Source organism: Oryx dammah, unplaced genomic scaffold (assembly GCF_014754425.2).
Source record: "Oryx dammah isolate SB20612 unplaced genomic scaffold, SCBI_Odam_1.1 HiC_scaffold_2, whole genome shotgun sequence".
Classification (NCBI taxonomy): domain Eukaryota; kingdom Metazoa; phylum Chordata; class Mammalia; order Artiodactyla; family Bovidae; genus Oryx; species Oryx dammah.
This window is the reverse complement of record NW_024070186.1, coordinates 120,454,883-120,474,948: the sequence shown is the minus strand read 5'-3', so window position 1 is coordinate 120,474,948 and position 20,066 is coordinate 120,454,883. Positions and strand designations below refer to the sequence as shown.

Here is a 20,066-nt window from a genome sequence, read left to right as displayed (position 1 = left end):
ACACAGAGCCCCTGATTGAGTTTCCTGAGCCATACAACAAATTCTCATTGGCTATCTATTTTACATATGGTAATGTAAGTTTCCATGTTACTCTTTCCATACATCTCACCCTCTCCTCCCCTAAGATTAATAAAGATTTTAAACACAATTTTATAATAGAGATTTTACTGATAGATTAATTGACTCATAAAAATTGTTTTATTTGAGCTCTATTCTAAGAAACATTTTAAAGTTATTGTTTTTTACTGTTGCCTTTGGATTTCCTAAATTAAATGAAAAGAAAAAGAAAATTGCAAGCTCAACTCCATTTTTTAAATCTATAAGAGTATTCTGAGAAAGTGTACATGTATACTTAAAAACAAACAAGCAGTATTCTGCAAGGAAGAGAAAAATCTTTGAAACCTTCTCTGAACTGAACTGTTTACCCCTCTTCTGTTACAGGTATCAACAGCTTTATTAATCTTCTAAAACAACAAAAAATGGATTTCTTGAATTCATCTGATCAAAACTTGACCTCAGAAGAACTGTTAAACAGAATGCCATCCAAAATTCTGGTGTCCTTCATTCTCTCTGGACTGGCACTGATGACAACCACCATTAACTCACTTGTGATTGCTGCAATTATTGTTACCCGAAAGCTGCACCACCCAGCCAACTACTTAATTTGCTCCCTTGCAGTCACAGATTTCCTTGTAGCTGTTCTGGTGATGCCTTTCAGCATTGTGTATATTGTGAGAGAGAGCTGGATTATGGGACAAGTGGTCTGTGACATCTGGCTGAGCGTTGACATTACATGCTGTACATGTTCCATCTTGCATCTCTCTGCTATAGCTTTGGATCGGTACCGGGCAATCACTGATGCTGTTGAGTATGCCAGGAAAAGGACTCCCAAGCATGCTGGCATTATGATTACCATAGTTTGGATTATATCTATTTTTATCTCTATGCCTCCTCTATTCTGGAGGCACCAAGGAACTAGTCAAGAGGATGAGTGCATCATCAAACATGACCACATCGTTTCCACTATTTACTCAACATTTGGAGCTTTCTACATCCCATTGACATTGATTTTGATCCTCTATTACAAAATATATAAGGCAGCAAAGACGTTATACCACAAGAGACAAGCAAGTAGGATTGCCAAGGAGGAAATGAATGGCCAAGTCCTTTTGGAGAGTGGTGAAAAAAGTACTAGACTGGTCTCCACACCGTACATGCTAGAAAAGTCTTTATCTGATCCATCAACGGACTTTGATAAAGTTCATAGCACAGTGAAAAGTCCCAGGTCTGAATTGAAGCATGAGAGATCTTGGAGAAGGCAAAAGATCTCAGGCACAAGAGAACGCAAAGCAGCCACTACCCTGGGATTAATTTTGGGTGCATTTGTAATATGTTGGCTTCCTTTCTTTGTAAAAGAATTGGTTGTTAATGTCTGTGAAAAGTGTAAGATTTCTGAAGAAATGTCAAATTTTTTGACATGGCTTGGATATCTCAATTCCCTTATAAACCCACTGATTTATACAATCTTTAATGAAGACTTCAAGAAAGCATTCCAAAAACTTGTGCGATGTCGATGTTAGTTCAAAGAAGTTTATTATGAAAAGGTTGGGATTCTATTGAGGTGAAGTAACTAAATGAATGTTAAATAAAACATTTAAAATTTTAGAAGGAATTAAAGCTGCTAAGATGATATTAATATATATTTTAATAGCAACATGCATATAAAATGTACTGATTTAAAGACATTTTTGACCATCATTCTAGAGTATGTAAAATTAGAAAATAATTTTTGTTTATAAACAATATTTTGCCTATGCAAAGTCCCTAGCAAGCTAACTGGAAAAATATATATTATTAATAACCGATTTTTCAGGTTTATGTCTTATAACAATTATAGAAGAATTTTCTATTAACAACATACCTCCATCCATAATTTCTATATAATCCTATTGCTTTATTATATGATATTATTTTATAGGAAAGATTAAATTCACCACAAAGCACACATTTCTCCTACCTAACCCTTGTCCCCTCTCCATCTTACCCTGGGCAAAAGAGGTAGGGGAGAGCTAAAAAAGACTTAGTGTGACAGGAGGAGATGTGAAAGTCAGAGGGTGATAATGTCATTGTATTTAGATAGTAAAGAGTAATCATAAGATGAGTTAGGTACTGCAGAATAATTCTGGATATTGAACTGTGAATATTTAACATATTCTCTTTGTTTAATATGAACTCCTAGAAGAATATTTTCTTAATCATACATTATCAACATTTGAAATCAAAGCCTTACCTTTAGTAGAAATAACTCAGGGAGGGTCAAGGGGGAGATGTTCTAAGTTTGTTATGTTTAGGAATCAGATTGAAGGCACTTAGTGCCCTACATTACTTGTCATAGATATTATATGCCTGTCTTTTTAAAAATATGACATATTTCATTTCTGTCAATGTTAATAAGCTCAGCTGCCAACTAAAACATCTATAGTACTTTGCACTTTAGCAGATATTTCCTTTTTGTTAGAGAGAATGTGATAGAAATTCTTAGAACTTTCCACTGACTTCAAAAAAATCTCTAAAGTTTTCCAGTTGATAGAAATGAACAAGCAAAGATTCACATTATACTAATTATATATTAAATGTATATGTCTCCTAATTAGTCCACTTCACAAGTTCAATGAGCCAAAGTGATTTCATAAGTTTATCTACTGTATATACAGGGATTTGAAAACAAAAGAACCATGCTTCTGAGAAGATTTCATTTCATTTGAACCAGCAAGGTTATATGCTATCTTTTAATCTACCATCAGGCAAAATAATTTGAAAACAATAATACATTTCCTTTTGTTCTAAGGTACATCTTTATGTATATTGTAAATATTCTTTCCCAGTCATGTGATTCAGAGTACATAATTTTTTTATGTATCAATGACATGTTCCTCTCAATGTAAGTATTTACAGAATTTTAATTCTGTATAAGGCATTGAGATGTACTATATAGAAAATACAGGAAATAATACACCATTTCTTTTAAAATGTTTACAATCTAAAAAGTGAAACAAAAAAATGACACTATAATAGAAAAGAAAAAACAAAGATTCGCATGGAAGTTGTTTATATTCTTATGATAATTCAAAGGAAAAACCACATCTGGTTGAGAAAAATCAAGAAAGTTTTATAAAGAATTTATCCAAAATGAATATCAAAGAAACAACATTGAGCACAAGATATGGAAGAGCATACTTCAAGTGGTGGCGAGATAACGATTTCAGACTGCATCCTGGAAGTATTTAGTGGGACATGCTCATAAAATAACAATGAGTTTGGCAGCTATTTAGAATGCAGAAGAAGAGATTAAAAGAGAAATTGGTCATTATTGTGACTGATTTTGAATGTTAGAAAAAGAAATCTACAGTCAGTTTGGTTGCTGTCTGTCAGTGAGTGGTCACGGATGCTTTTTAGCAGAAATATTACAAGTTTAAGGCAATTAAAAAAAATCTGAATGATTTAAGCAGAGAGAGTACATAATAACTTTTTGTTAGAAAGCAATCATTAATGTGAACAAGAGGTGATAATGTCCTGAACTTGATTCTGACATTGGGGAACATAAAGCAAGAAACAGAAGAGAGAGATGGAGGCAGAATCTACAACAAATACATTAATAAGCAGATGGACAGACAGACAGACATGAGTCACTGAGATAACTTGTTCTCAACAGAAATGAGGAACTCACGAGAAGGGGCCTATTAGTGCAGTGATGACTTCTCTTTTGGGTACCACCAAGCACACAAGTACTCTTGCCTGGAAAATCCCATGGACAGAGGAGCCTGGTAGGCTGCAGTCCATGGGGTTGTGAAGAGTCAGACACGACTGAGTGACTCCACTTTCACTTTTCACTTTCATGCATTGGAGAAGGAAATGGCAACCCACTCCAGTGTTCTTGCCTGGAGAATTCCAGGGACAGTGGAGCCTGGTGGGCTGCCATCTATGGGGTTGCACAGAGTCAGACACGATTGAAGTGACTTAGCAGCAGCAGCAGCAAGCACACAAAGACATGTGAAAGCCTACAGGTGCCTTCTGAGCAGTCTGGCCCAGGCAAAACTAACAAGCAGATGAGATTTATCTAAAGCTCTTGATGCCTCTTATAGCCTCTTCTCTTTATTTCCCAGTGTGTTGTGTTGACAGTCAAAGCCTACTTGAGACCCTGTCATTCTCTGGTTATTTCTTTTTCTCCTTCTCACCAAACTTTGATTCTGTTATTTATTTATTCAAAGACCTTGCTAAAGCTAAAGTAATCTGTTAATTTCTTTACATCCACCTCAGAAATTTATATATTAATATTAGAGAATTCTGCCATAAGGGTGGTGTCATCTGCGTATCTGAGGTTATTGAGATTTCTCCCGGTAATCTTGATTCCAGCTTGTGTTTCTTCCAGCCCAGCGTTTCTCATGATGTACTCTGCATATAAGTTAAATAAGCATGGTGACAATATACAGCCTTGACGTACTCCTTTTCCTATTTGAAACCAGTCTGTTGTTCCATGTCCAGTTCTAACTGTTGCTTCCTGACCTGTGTACAGGTTTCTCAAGAGGCAGGTCAGGTGGTCTGGTATTCTCATCTCTTTCAGAATTTTCCAGTTTATTGTGATCCACACAGTCAAAGGCTTTGGCATAGTCAATACAGCAGAAATAGATGGTTTTCTGGAACTCTCTTGCTTTTTCGATGATCCAGCATATGTTAGCAATTTGATCTCTGGATCCTCTGCCTTTTCTAAAACCAGCTTGAACATCTGGAAGTTCACGGTTCACATACTGCTGAAGCCTGGCTTGGAGAATTTTGAGCATTACTTTACTAGCGTGTGAGATGAGTGCAATTGTGTGGTAGTTTGAGCATTCTTTGGCATTGCCTTTCTTTGGGATTGGAATGAAAACTGACCTTTTCCAGTCCTGTGGCCACTGCTGAGTGTTCCAAATTTGCTGGCATATTCAGTGCAGCACTTTTCACAGCATCATCTTTCAGGATTTGAAATAGCTCTACTGGAATTCCGTCACCTCCACTAGCTTTGTTTATAGTGATGCTTTCTAAGGCCCACTTGACTTCACATTCCAGGATGTCTGGCTCTAGGTGAGTGATCACACCATCATATTATCTGGGTCATGAAGATTTTTTTTGTACAGTTCTTCTGTGTATTCTTGCCCCCTCTTCTTAATATCTTCTGCTTCTGTTAGGTCCATACCATTTCTGTCCTTTATCGAGCCCATCTTTGCATGAAATGTTCCCTTGGTATCTCTGATTTTCTTGAAGAGATCTCTAGTCTTTCCCATTGTATTGTTTTCCTCTATTTCTTTGCATTGATCGCTGAGGAAGGCTTTCTTATCTCTCCTTGCTATTCTTTGGAGCTCTGCATTCAGATGCTTATATCTTTCCTTTTCTCCTTTGCTTTTTGCTTCTCTTCTTTTCATAGCTATTTGTAAGGCCTCCCCAGAGAGCCATTTTGCTTTTTTGCATTTCTTTTCCATGGGGATGGTCTTGATCCCTGTCTCCTGTACAGTGTCACGAACCTCCATCCATAGTTCATCAGGCACTCTATCAGATCTAGGCCCTTAAATCTATTTCTCACTTCCACTGTATAATCATAAGGGATTTATTTTAGGTCATACCTACTGGTATAGTGGTTTTCCCTACTTTCTTCAATTTAAGTCTGAATTTGATGAAAGTGAAAGAGGAGAGTGAAAAAGTTGGCTTAAAGCTCAACATTCAGAAAACTAAGATCATGGCATCTGGTCCCATCACTTCATGGAAAATAGATGTGGAAACAGTGGAAACAGCGTCAGACTTTATTTTTTTGGACTCCAAAATCAATGCAGATGTTGATTGTAGACATGAAATTAAAAGATGCTTACACCTTGGAAGGAAAGTTATGACCAACCTAGATAGCATATTAAAAAGCAGAGACATTACTTTGCCAACAAAGGTCCTTCTAGTCAAGGCTGTGGTTTTTCCAGTGGTTGTGTATGGATGTGAGAGTTGGACTGTGAAGAAAGCTGAGTGCCAAAGAATTGATGCTTTTGAATTGTGGTGTTGGAGAAGACTCTTGAGAGTCCCTTGAACTTCAAGGAGATCCAACCAGTCCATTCTAAAGATCAGTCCTGGGTTTTCTTTGGAAGGACTGATGCTAAAGCTGAAACTCCAATACTTTGGCCACGTCATGCGAAGAATTGACTCATTGGAAAAGACCCTGACGCTGGGAGGGATTGGGGGCAGGAGGAGAAGGGGATGACAGAGGATGAGATGGCTGGATGGCATCACCAACTCGATGGACATGAGTTTGGGTGAACTCCTGGAGTTGGTGATGGACAGGGAAGCCTGGTTGCTGCAATTCATGGGGTCGCAAAGAGTCAGACATGACTGAGCTACTGAACTGAACTGAATTAGAGAATTCTAAGAGATATAGCCCATCAACCCAAAGGACGAATTTTCAAGCAGGGTGAGGTTCACCCATATTCATGCACTACTTTCTCTGAGTTGGACTAAAGCTCAAATCTAGGAAAATAGTATTCGAAATTACAGGGAGTTAGAAGTTTATTTCTATGTGTTTGAAGCATTTTTTTTATTCCAAGGGGATCACAACACAACAGTAATTATTATTCCATCTACGTGTTTCCCCCACATGATGATGTAGATCATACCATTCCTCATAAACTAATAGGAGTGATTTCTCTTTAATGTCTTTAAACAGTAGGTACGGAGGAGCTAATGACCTGTAATTTGCACTGTAAAAAATTGTATGAAGAACAGATTGCATATAACATAATATGCTTCTCTGAATACCTAGGATTTATTCTCTCAATCAAAATTTTCCAAGGTACTAAAAGTGATGATTTCTCCTGAAGAAAATTAAGTTTCACACCCATAACAAATGTAATGATATAATAACTTATATATTTAACTATAAGGTAGAAGAAAATAATATCAACCCAGGGATTGAACCCCCATCTTTTATGTTTCCTGCCCTGACAGGTGGGTTCTTTACCACTAGTGCACCTGGGAAGCACAATAAATATCACAGAAAATGGTTAAATATGAGCTAATAAAGGTTAAGTTCGTGCTACAATTTTAAATGTATCAGCACCAGAAAAGTAAGAGGAGGATTTGTTTTTGTTCTAATATTTCTAAATATTTAATATTTCCAGATATCTAATATCTTCTAAATATTTCCAAATGAAGGATGTGTAAATAGCAAGGTCAAAACACCAAAGAAAGGTAGGAAGCCAAGCTGCTGCTAAGTCGCTTCAGTTGTGTCTGACTCTGTGCGGCCCCATAGACAGCAGCCCACCAGGCTCCTCTGTTCCTGGCATTCTCCAGGCAAGAATACTGGAGTGGGTTGCCATTTCCTTCTCCAATGCATGAAAGTGAAGTCACTCAGCCATGTCTGACTCTTAGCGACCCCATGGAATGCAGCCTACCAGGCTCCTCTGTCCATGGGATTTTCCAGGCAAGAGTACTGGACTGGGTTGCCAATGCCTTCTCTGAAGCCAAGCTACAGAGTACTAAATTCAACCCAAACATTTGGCATAGCCATGTACAAATCATGTTTGAAAATTCACTTCTGTTTATGAAATATGGTCTGTTTTAGAGTGTTGGTATGAGAATATGTGTCCCTCCTCCTTGTTTTTTTGTTTCACAATAGATGCCCCCACCCCCCACCCCCCCCCCACCACCACTCAGAGTCAAATCCATAGCATAAACAGTTTATCCAGGTACTGGTAGTTGATGGGTCAGCCCCTATATAGGATGCATTTCCATTCTGAATCTCTAAAAACAATCTTCCTTTCATTTTCCTGGTGAACTGGATTCACCTCCACTCCTACCTCAAACCCCTCTCTGTGCTCTAGGTTATGCTAGTTTCCTGTTTCCAAGTGAAGAAAAGCTTCTTTTGGACTCACTTCCAAATTCTTCTAGCCTTTCCAAATTTTAAAGTTCCTTTGTAAAGCATAATCCCCATATTCACAGGCTCAATCTTTTTTTTTATTATTTACTTATTTATTTTTTACTTTACAATATTGTATTGGTTTTGCCATACATCAACATGAATCCACCATGGATACTAACGCATATATATGGAATTTAGAAAGATGGTAACGATAACCCTGTATGTGAGACAGCAAAAGAGACACAGATGTATAGAACAGTCTTTTGGACTCTGTGGGAGAGGGAGAGGGTGGGATGATTTGGGAGACTGGCATTGAAACATGTATAATATCATATAAGAAATGAATCGCCAGTCTAGGTTTGATGCAGGATACAGGATGCTTGGGGCTGGTGCACGTGTACAGGCTCAGTCTTAGTCTTAAGAGTTTAACTCTTTTAACTCTGTATCAAGAGATTCATGTCAAAAAGAAATAGAGAAAAACTGGAAACCAGTTACTAGGACATTTGCTCCAGCAAATATCATGAATGTGGGAGTGGTTATTTGCTTCCTACTGACATGCTTTCCTCTACCTCATGGAGTGAACAACTTCTTCATGAATTTACACAAGACCTTTTTTGACTTGTGGTCAGAAAATCAAGTTTACTGTATTGCAGTAGAAAGGAAACTTGAAGGATTTTTCCTTAATATATTTTAAAGTCCTTCAGAAATAATCCTGCTCAATTGAAAATGTGTCCACATGATACTGTTTTAGAAAATGTGTTTCTAATACCCTCCTAATAACTAAAGTGACTATATTTAGACCTTTATTTTGCCAGAAAGTAGTTCCAAAGGCAAGTTAATATTTCTGTCATGAACAAAGTAATATTTTCTTATGGCACTGTGATAATTTCATGGTATTGTGAATCAATATGCTTTCCTCTATCATTTAAATGAGAAACTTGTTGAGAGAAATATTTTCCAACTTCATCATAAATCTGCACAAAACATGATAGTACTCAAAATATGCCTGAGAAAGATAAAATTTTTTCAAAGAATTTGCACTCCCTGATTAGTCCAGAAATGATAAATTCTGAGGAAAAAATGTATCATATTATTTTGATTAAAAATCAATTTTGTCAAACTAGCTTTTCAGTAAAATTCAAGTTTAGTCATAGTTCCAATTTCTATCATGGAGTGTTTCTAGGTCTGCAAGGACAGTAAAATGATCTTACTGGTTTATGAAGATACAGCAAAACTTGTTATGTCTTTTTTCTTATGCTGTCCAATAAACTTTTCATTATATCCTGTTAATAATCCTAAATCATATGTAATTAACATTAATTCCTAAAATTATAATTACTATATCATTATATTTTATTTCATATGTTGCATCATTGTTATATAATTATAATTGCATTATATTGCTAGGTCTTGCTGCCTTTGAGTTTACCCTGTCCCAACTCTAATTAATAAAATAAAATTTACTCATCCACATCCCCCCATACACACACACTTTGAAAATTTCTTCTTTGTGTTAGTTGGCCTGGCTAGGATTTGAGTGGATCTGGGACCCTAGTAGTTCATGTGTGTGATTTTGCAGATGTTAAGAAGCACTGAGGTCTTCCCCTGTGGCTCAGTTGGTAAGGAATCTATCCACAATGCAGAAGACCTGGGTTTGATCCCTGGGTTGGGAAGACCACCTGGAGAAGGGAAAGGCTCCCCACTCCAGGATTCTGGCCTGGAGAATTCCATGGACTACAGTCCATGGGGTCACAAAGAGTCAGACACGACTGAGTGACTTTCACTTCACTTCACTTATTCAAGAAGGACTGAACTGGAAAAAAATAATAATTTTCTTAGCACAGCACACTACTGAACTTGAAAGAGAAAGGAGGGTCGAATTTCAGCAGAAAGAAATAGGAGTCCTTAAATTTGAGATTTTAAAAACCAGTATGCAGAAGAATCACCTGAGATGCTGGCTACAAAGGCAGATTCCAAAGACTCTCAGTTGGTGAGTTCTGAGTGGAGACCCAGAATCTGAGTTTCAGCAGGGTTTTCTAGCTATTCTAATGAAGATGGAGCTAGGAGCTTTTTCAGAGACCATTGCTTGAAAGCTCCCAGTTAGCTAGTTAAGTATTTTATAGGATATAGTTGGTGGCACTAGTAGGAAAGAACCCACCTGTCAATACAGGAGACATAAGAGATGTGGGTTCAATCTCTGGGTCAGGAAGATCCCCTGGAGGAGGGCATGGTAACCCACTACAGTATTCTTGCCTGAAGAATCCCATGGACAGAGGAGCCTGGCAGGCTACAGTCCATAGCGTCGCAAAGAGTTGGAAATGACTGAGCACACACACATATACAGTTACAGTGACTGGGGGCTTCCCAGGTGGCACAGTGGTAAAGAACCCATCTGTCAGTGGAGGAGACAAGGGAGGCAGGCTTGATCCCTGGGTCAGGAAGATTCCCCTGGAGGAGGAAATGGCATCCTACTCTAGTATTCTTGCCTAGAAAATTCCACGGACAGAGGAGTCTGGCAGGCTGCAGTCCATCGGGTCATGAAGAGTCAGGCATGACTGAGCGCACACGCATGTGTGTGCACACACACACACGCACACACACACACATATTTATAACTGAAAATGAAATTTTGCCACCATTTTTTTAGGTCTAGTCAGAATTGCTACTATATGAAAAGTGCCTAATGCAAAAGTGAACAGAATTAAAAACCAGCATTGCTAAGTGGATTCTAAAGCACTCAATTAAACAAATTATTTATTAATATATTATTTAAATTTTCTACGACAAAGAATGGAAGCTTTTCATCACATAGGAAATAACAATTTAAAGGCATCAAATAGTCTCTAGATTTCCCAGCAAGAATACTGGAGTGGGTAGCCATTTCCTCCTCCAGGGTATCTTCCTGACCCAGAGATCGAACCTGTGTCTCCTGGGTCTCCTGCATTGCAGGTGGATTCTTTACCGCTGAGCCACCCAGATTTGAAACCAGAAAAGTCTAAAAGGGAGTCCTGATTCTGCTAATCATTGACTTGATGTTGAGCAAGTTTTGGTGGCTCAGAGGTCTCCTGCCTCCAATACAGGAGACCTGGGTTCAGTCCCTGGGTTGGGAAGATCCCCTGGAGAAGGAAATGGCACCCCACTCCAGTACTCTTGCCTGGAGAATCCCATGGATGGAGGAGCCTGGTAGGCTACAGTCCACGGGGTCGCAAAGAGTCAGACACAACTGAGCAACTTCACTTCTTCAAGTTTTATCTATCCTGCTTGCCTCAAATTTGAGTTGAAAGACTAAGGAGAGTGAGATAAAGCAAACACCCTTGAAAAACACTAATGGACCACAAATTGTAAATTTATGGTAGGTGTGGAATGAGTCAGAGCACACCACAAGGAACCTGGTGTTCTGGATTATGCACTGCTTCATCTGTATCTGGAGAGAAGTGAGTAACTTATGGTCTCCTGCTTCTGGCTCTCCCTGGGCACTCTGTCCTCAGTAGAGCAATAACTCTCAACAACCACATCTGCAGCTACAGGAAAGCCACCCTGCTGGGCACTGAGCAGTCTCTTCCTTGCTGTATCCTGCCATCCCTATTACGAAAGCCTGGCACTATGGAAACCTGGTTAGCTTTCTTGAAGGATACAATATAATCCTTCTATGCTATTAAAATCAGAACTGCAATTATTCCAGCATGGATTTCTTATATCGATATAGTCAAGGTGATTTCCCATATGTTTCAGGATTAGGGGTTTAGTTTAATCCTTTAACTACTAAAGGGTTTTCGTATTTGAAGACAGCATTTGACATGAGAACTTCTGAAATGAGAACTTTTAAGTTGATGAAAATAAGACTGGAGGCTTAATTTTTTTTGACTGAGTAAGAAAAAATACTACTAATTTAAATAAAAATATTAAATTTAAAGCAACTATTCAATAATGTCTCCCTATTGTTTATTACATTGCATTAGACTCTCTGGCTTGGTCCTAGTAGTAGGGTCTTAATATTACTAACAAAAGATAACCACTCTCTAGAGGACCTTATTCCTCACTATCTTCTCTCACCCCAACATGTGCTGTCTTCTCCACCTGGTCCTTCTCTTCACTGTGCCCTCAGTGTGTCTTGCTCATTCTCCTCTCAATTGCTCTCAGTATTTTTTCCTTCCCATGTGAAGTGCCCTCCACTTCCCCTGCTGATGCAATTTATATTTCAGAGCATAGATTAAATTCCACTTCCTCTGTGAAACTAAATTTGTACTCCTTTTCAATACTGTAAGCACACAATATGGTCTTCAATAATTCCTTATTTGTTTTTCATATCATTAATTTCTTCACTAGTGTTTGGTATTTATACTAACTAAAAAGAGTAATGCAAGTCACTTAAGGGACACATGTTTATTTCTTTATATTCCTTCCATATTATCACAAATATTTTTGAATACTGATCTCCTTCTCTAAGTGGGCCTGGTACATTCCACTGTGTCCTAGTAACTAGAAATTTTCACAGTTGATTTATCTTTATTCCTAAATTTACTAAAAAGGAATACCAGTCACTTATTATCAAAAAAGAATCTGAGAAGTAATGTGTGTTTTGCTAGAAATAGAAAGCTAATTCTTGTTTTTCAATGATTAGAGAGTATCTTACTGATCATGAAAGACATAGAAATTCATAAATTTTGGCAATATCTATGCATTATGAAAAATTCGCTGTTTGGTAATTATACATTGTAAACCATATATGCACTATATAAAACTGCTTTAAACTGTCTATTCTAAAGACAGTATTTTAACTGCTATTCTAAAACAGATATAAATAAATACACTTAGTCATATTAAAACTCAGCTATTGGTTTCCTGCCCACCTGACATGAATATCTCCTCTTCCTACTCCTTGCCCAGCCTCAGTCCCCTTTTGCTCCAAAATGTGTACGTGAATGAAGAGAGGATGGCATTTTAGAGTAGGAAATATCTCTGCAGTGAAGTAGAAGATACAATATGTTCTCCGGTTCAAAGGAATAGTTCTTACTTCCTAGGGAATTCTGGAAATGACTGTATATTTTTAAAAGCCAGAGAAACATTCTTAATAGTTTCACTTATCCCAAGCATCTTAAAAGAGATAATAAGTAATTGGGGCCTGTATGCACCTCACTTTGGCCACCTCATGCGAAGAGTTGACTCATTGGAAAAGACTGATGCTGAGAGGGATTGGGGGCAGAAGGAGAAGGGGATGACAGAGGATGAGATGGCTGGATGGCATCACCAACTCAACAGACATGCGTTTGGGTGAACTCCGGGAGTTGGTGATGGACAGGGAGGCCTGGTGTGCTGCAATTCATGGGGTCGCAAAGAGTCGGACATGACTGAGCAACTGAACTGAACTGAATGCACCTCACTATCCCATATTATTATGGTACAGGCACTTTTAGGCTGACTAGACACCGAAACGTCAACTCTTTAAAACTGCCCAGCTCTACAACAAGTCCTTGAGAATCAACTCCAATGGAGGGGAACACAGTGTGTTAACTCTGGATGCCCTACTGAACTTCCCTTGTTCTCCAAGGGTCCATCTTCATCCACAAACTCAGGTTCTAGTTACATACTCCTAAAGAAGGGAATAAAAGCTGAATTGTGAGTTCATATTTTTGTCTATTTTCATTTATGGTGATCTTTCAAAGTATAGAACCCCAACCCAGCAATAACTTTAAACTTGATTTTCTTTTCTGTTGTATCTTCCTATTAAAGTTTAAATACAATCTATTCTACTTGCCATACTTACACAAAAATAACTCCAATTATAAATGTACACACGCTTTAGGAATCTTCTGTCCTTTTCCCTGTTCTTATAGTATGTCATAAGCAAAACATTTAGTGGCTCAAGTTGGATAATTGACTTCTTATGTTTGTATTTTCCACTGAGTAATAATCAATGAACTAGAATTGTATATGTATACTGTTAAATCTGAGCCAAAACTTTAAATGTGTTTTTCTCAAATCTTCCCATGATGAAAAATAATATATAGTGGTTATTATATTTAGTTAAAAAAAAGAAAACCACTTACATTTAATAGTTTTAATAGCAATTGCCCAAACTATAGAAAATGTTCAAACATGAATTCTGAAGTCTATGAAATATGAGTCTGCTCAGTTTGTTGCTATTAAAAGGGTAATAAAAAGACATATATTCTGGAATTTGATGTTGCTTAGCCCCCAAACATAGTAAAATGTGAAATAAACCATATCGTTCAAATAATGTGTTGACTTTCACTTTATCATTTCAGAATATCCTATAGCATTCTATTTAAAAACGACTGAAGCGACTTAGCAGCAGCAACAGCAGACTTACAGAATTAGGAGTGAGGAGTTAAAAAGGACAGTTAAGCTGTATTTTATTTAAAAAAAAAACAATTATCAGTTAAATTATTTGCACATTGATATTTGACAACTATTGCTTTAAAGACTTTAAACTTTATCCCTAATTAAATCAAATGAAAACAAATGTTCATACCTGCACCCTAGCACTTTAGATTCCCAAAGAAATGCTGGATTAGAACAAGATTTAGTATTAACTCTATCAAAAATTGTCCCATATCTTTTATGAAAGTGTTACTAAAGACACTGTCAATGTAATACAGCTGATCACTTATGTTTAACATATTTGAATAAAGTTTTATGACAAAAAAATAAAAATAAGAACTACAAAGAAAGAGTAAAAATATGAAGCAGACGTGGATTTTAAGTGTTCAAATGTTTTTCCACAGTGTTTATGGAAGACTGAGCTATAAAATGAGTCTCCTTTATTTGACAATATAACCTACAATAACTTCACTTCTGGTCCTTCGGTTAGCTCAAAGAATTCACATTATTATTTGTAAAATTCTGTTTAGTGTGAAGACAATTCCTTTTATTTTCTTAAATTAAAAAAAATCAGTAAAAAGTAGTTACTGATATGTTGTTACTAAACAACATTCAAGAGCAAATGAAAAAGGACAGGAATTTTCTTCATTCCTGCAATGAGTTCTAATTTTTGAGTTCCTAAGAAGAGTTGTGACTGTAATCACGTTGTATGTATGTGTTAGATTTTTGAGATACAGCTTGTTTCACTTTTTCCCTCTCAAAATAAATCTTAATAGAGACGAAGTGAAAAAAAACGTTGGCACTTATGAGGACAGGAAAAAAAGGTTACAATGCTGATTAAATAAAACGTGTTTGCCCATATTCCATAGAGAAAGGTATATATTCACTAGTTATTAAAACTATATTAGAAGGAAATAATAAGGAACAAACAAACAAACATCTGCACCTATTCTCAAATATTTGTACTTAGGTAACTGTACTTCCTGGAGAGATGTGAGTTGTTTGATTACACTTGGTTCTTCGTTCCTTCCTCTCTGCCGCATTCTCCATCCTTCTCCTTCTTTAAATTACACCATCAATTTAGTATACTCAGCTGCGATTTATACGGTGGAACTTTCGAGAGTCTCGGAGCCTCGCTCGCTGCAGTGTTAATCGAAACCTGCAGCCACCACTGGCGACAAGCCCACAGCCACACCTGCCCCCTTGTGTTCGCCGGAGGCCTCGTTCTCGTTCCGGAAGTTCGAGGGCTTGGAGTTTGGAGCATGCGCAGTCACAGGAGCCCGCGAGTTCGTGAGTACCGAGACGTCTGCCCTCCGCGTCAGCTACTGGGTTCGTGCAGAGCTAACTTGACTGTAAAAGATTGGCGAGTTTACTTCAGACTACTCAGCTTGCTGGTAATGATTTTTTGCCACAGCAGTGGATCTCCTTGATGAGTCTTTAGAGCAGACTGTCTTGTACTTTGTCAGCCTGAATCAGCTGAATTTAACTTTGTGGGGACAGCGCAATCGGAATACCACGTTTGCCTGTTTAAAGATACAGATGCTCATATGACATCTTGACACTGGTCTTAAAAGATCTTGCGGGTGTCAATTGAAATAAAATCGAACCGTTCAAATAAAGTAGAACCGTTCCAACTGACCAACCAAAAGCCTGGATTTCTCTATATACTTTTCCAAATATTTATGGAAAGAATTAGACAAACTATTTCTTAGAGATAAGGTAGAGAATGTGATTTGGATAAATTTCCTCCTCTGAAAAAAAAAAAAACTGCCATATAACTTTAAAGATGTTTTTCCATTATCTTTTCTTTTTTCTTTAAACGTAAAAGTCGCTCAGTCGTGTCCGACTCTTCTCCACCCCAAGGACTGTAGCCAGCCAGGCTCCTTTGTCCATGGGATTCCCCAGGCAAGAGTGCTGGAGTGGGTAGCCATTCCCTTCTCCAGGGGATCTTTCCAACCCAGGGATCGAACCCAGGTCTTCCGCATTGCAGGTGGATTCTTTACCATCTGAGCTACCAGGGAAGCCCTTTTTTCTTTAAGGAATCTACAGTTTAACTGTAGTGGATCTTAAATTCGGATTTAAGGTGACCTCTTTGCAGTTCATTGGAGTTCCTGCTTCTAATACTTGTTTTCTTTCACCAATTGTGCAAAGTTCTCAGTCAGTATCTTGAAATAGAGTCCCTACCTCATGCTCACGCCTCCCCGCCTCCTTTTCATTGTCTTCCTTGTGGAATTCCAGTTAGACATCTGTTAGGCCATCTTATTCTGTCCTTCTTGTGTCTTTCACATTTTTCTACTTCTTTGTATTTCTCGACTTCAGTTACAGACAATTTCGTGTAAACCATCCATGAATTTTAAATTTCTATTAATTTTTCATTTCTAGAAGTCTTGGGTTTTTAAATATGTATTCTTTACACATGACTTTCATGCCTTTTATATTTTGGACATTTTAAACAAATTGATTTTTATTTTTTCTGACAATTCCTATATCTGAAGACTCTTGAGCCTTAATATTTATGGTGCCTTGTTTCCATATGTGTTCATTGACATTTTTTCTTTTTACCTCAGGCTCTCACTTTTATTTGAACTTGATCTGTGAAAATTCTTTGAGGCTTGGGACGCAGGTGGATTCCTCCATGGGAGGATTAGCATTTGTTTCCATGAGACATCTGTGGGCATTACAGTGCTATATCAACTTAAACTAAACTACCTGTTGACTGGAGCAGTTTTGTGTGTGTGTGTGTGTGTGTGTGTGTATTTCATAATACCATGTGATCTGTGTTCAAAATACAATATTAAATGGAAGTCAGATTGTGGTTATGAATTTTCAGGAGAAGTCCTTTTTTCACCTCCTGTCAAAATTAAGATGTTCATATTTCAAGATGGGCAGTTTTCTTTTTTTTCCCCAAGTTCCAGATTGGTATCAGTGTATAGTTCTAGTTCATTTTTAAACTAAGAGTATAACACTTGAGGGGTCTAGTGTCATTTAAAAGGGAGACTCCTAATATGATCCCTAATTTGAGTGGAGTGTGAGCTTTGTCTCTTATCCCTGAAACCTTAAAAATTAATGCCTCAGATCATCTGAGCTCAGCAATGCCATTAAGGCAAAAAGCAATCTCAGTGCTTTACTTACCTTTTGGAGTTCCTGCCTTTAACTCATTTTTAGCCTTAGTGTTAACTTTCTTGGTTAATACTTGCATACATTTAAGATTTTTAAAGATAGTTTTGCTCAGCAATTAGGGCCAGTCTGATACTTAGTACATTGTGTTTCTGGTATTATGATTTATTGGTAACATCTACAATTATACACCAGTATTCAGATTGTTTTATCTCTGAATCTCTTTTTAACCTTTTAATTTCATCTTAATTTTGGCTGTTCTTTTATTGGATTATTTATTGATATTATGTTATTGCATAGCATAAAGCATTGGGCACTCTGTAGTTTTCGATATGCTTACTTCCAGACTTTTGCTTTTTATGAACTATGTCTCTCTTCCTTTTTTCCTCCCTTTCTTCTATTTTCCCCTCCAGCCCTCTGTTCCATTTTTTCTCTTCTTTTTTCTCTATCATAGTTCTGTAATTGCCATGTGATTTATCTTGGTCACATTTATCATCAGATACCACTACCCAGCTGAACATAGTGTAGATTTTCCTTGAATCACTTCCCGTCTTTCCTGTACCCAGTTGGTCTTTCTTTCAAGCTTATAGGCATGCAGAGATGGCAGAGGTGCAGGCCGTGTGTGTGTGGACGGCAGGGGTGGAACCCTGCTGTGGATGAGTGTTACCCTTGCTGTAGACCTGGCATCTGAGTTCTTTTCAGAGATTCTGTTGTGAGAGAATTCTTGGGTTGGCTGTCATTCCAACATTGTACAGTTCAAGATATTCAGCTTATCAGCCCTTCTTATCACTAATGAATTTTCGACTTAGGTTTTATTTTTATGCGTCTCTCCATTTTTCTCAGGGATGCCTACTTAACTCCTCTGTGTATGTACTTCTAAATTAAATGACATTAATGAGAACTTGCAAAATACTCTAAACTCATTTTTCATGGTAATTCTTCTGGGAGATGAAGGGAAGGTTAAGAGATGTAATACAACATGACCGCATTTTCTTTGTCTTTCTTTGACCCCATTTCTTTATGGCATTAGATTATGATTCTTTGTCTGGTTGCTGCTTTTAAGTTTTATCCTCCCCTCTTTTGTAGGTTTTTTTGTTGTTGTTATTTATTTGATTATTGATTTAGATATTGGGGAATCTTGCTTCATTCTACTGTCTTTAGCCAATACTTTAAAAATTGTTGCTCAGTCGCTAAGTTTGTGTCCAACTGTTTGCAGCCTCATGGACAGCAGCATGCCAAGCTCCCCTGTCCCTCACCATTTCCCAGAGTTTTCTCAGATTTATGTCCATTGAGTCAGTGATGCTATCTAGCCATCTCATCCTCTGCCACCCGCTTCGCCTTTTGCCTTCTATCTCTCTCAGCATCAAGGTCTTTTCCAATGAGCTGGGTCTTCGCATCAGGTGGCCAAAGCGTTGGAGCTTCAGCTTCAGCCTCAGTCCTTCCAATGAATATTCAGTGTTGATTTCTTTTAGAGCTGACTAATTTGATCTTGCTGTTCAAGGGACTGTCAGTAGTCTTCTCCAGCACCACAGTTCAAAAGCATCAGTTATTTAGTTCTCAGACTTCTTTATGGTCCAACTCTCACATCTCTGCATGACTACTGAAAAACACCATAGCTTTGACTATACAGACCTTTGTCAGCAATGTGATATCTCTGCTTTTTAATACACTGTCTAGGTTTGTTGTAGCTTTCCTTCCAAGGAGCAAACATCTTTTAATTTTATGGCTGCAGTCACTGTCCGTAGTGATTTTGGAGCCCTGCAATACAAATTATTCTTTTTATTAATGGCTTTATTTTAGATACTTAGGTTTTGCATTCTAGATAAATTATCACTACCCAGAGAAGAAGACACAAGCAGAGATACAAGAAAATTATTTTTGTTGGAGGGGGTATAATTCTGGGTGCCTGGCATATGTGATATTCTACAGGGAGAGCCCAGGTAGAGTAAGTCCTGGTTGTCTGCAAGAAAGATCTAGAAGTACCAGAGGAACAAGTGCTAAACATAGATTTGACTACTTCTTTTTTACTAACAAGCAACCAAGCACTTATTTTTACTTAAACAAAAAAAGCCACAAAAAACTCCCTTACATAAATGAAATCGTTTGGTGTTGACTTCAAACAATGTGAACTAGCCCTCATGCTTTGTTGCTAATCAACTCCTCCTGCAAGCGTATTTGCTGCCCTCTGCAGGCTGACTTAAAACTTACAGGTAACATTGGAATTCTGGAAAAAGCACCCCCCGCCCATATTCCAGTACAGATGTGTATTCCTGAACTTGAACCAAGAATGCTCATGAAATCTTACAAAGCATTTCTATTTCTGCTGCCTAGATGCCATGTGACTTTGAACTATTACTTGTTAGATAGCTGAAAAATGGAGACCTCTTTTGAGTTTAGTATTAAAAAAAAAGAGAAATATGCTTAAGGTATAAATTAAATCTTGATTTGGGTTTGATTCTTAAATCACAGTGTAGTTCAACCTAGAGGTCCATATATGAAATATTTCTTGATGTTATTTTTTTCCCCTGCAATTTCTTTTGCTAGTTGACCCTCCCTCATTCAAGGAAGTTTCTCTGGAATAAATGTTAAATATTGGCCTTCAGGTGATGCCAATGCAACATATAGCATTAGAAGAGAATATTTGTCTGATTTAGTCCCCAGTGATTAAACTGCAAATTAT

At 37.6% G+C, this 20,066-nt stretch overlaps 1 protein-coding gene across 1 annotated transcript; it reads left to right on the top strand.

The window, feature by feature from the left end:
* Positions 1-479: 479 nt before the first annotated feature.
* On the top strand, positions 480-1,701 carry HTR1F (5-hydroxytryptamine receptor 1F). The gene has a single exon (XM_040226895.1). The coding sequence runs from the start codon at positions 480-482 to the stop codon at positions 1,578-1,580; it is 1,101 nt and encodes a 366-aa protein (XP_040082829.1). The 3' UTR covers positions 1,581-1,701.
* The last annotated feature ends 18,365 nt before the right edge of the window (positions 1,702-20,066 follow it).

What these genes read in the sequence shown, in the direction of transcription:
- HTR1F (XM_040226895.1), top strand. Translation starts at nt 480, where the DNA reads ATGGATTTCTTGAATTCATCTGATCAAAACTTGACCTCAGAAGAACTG.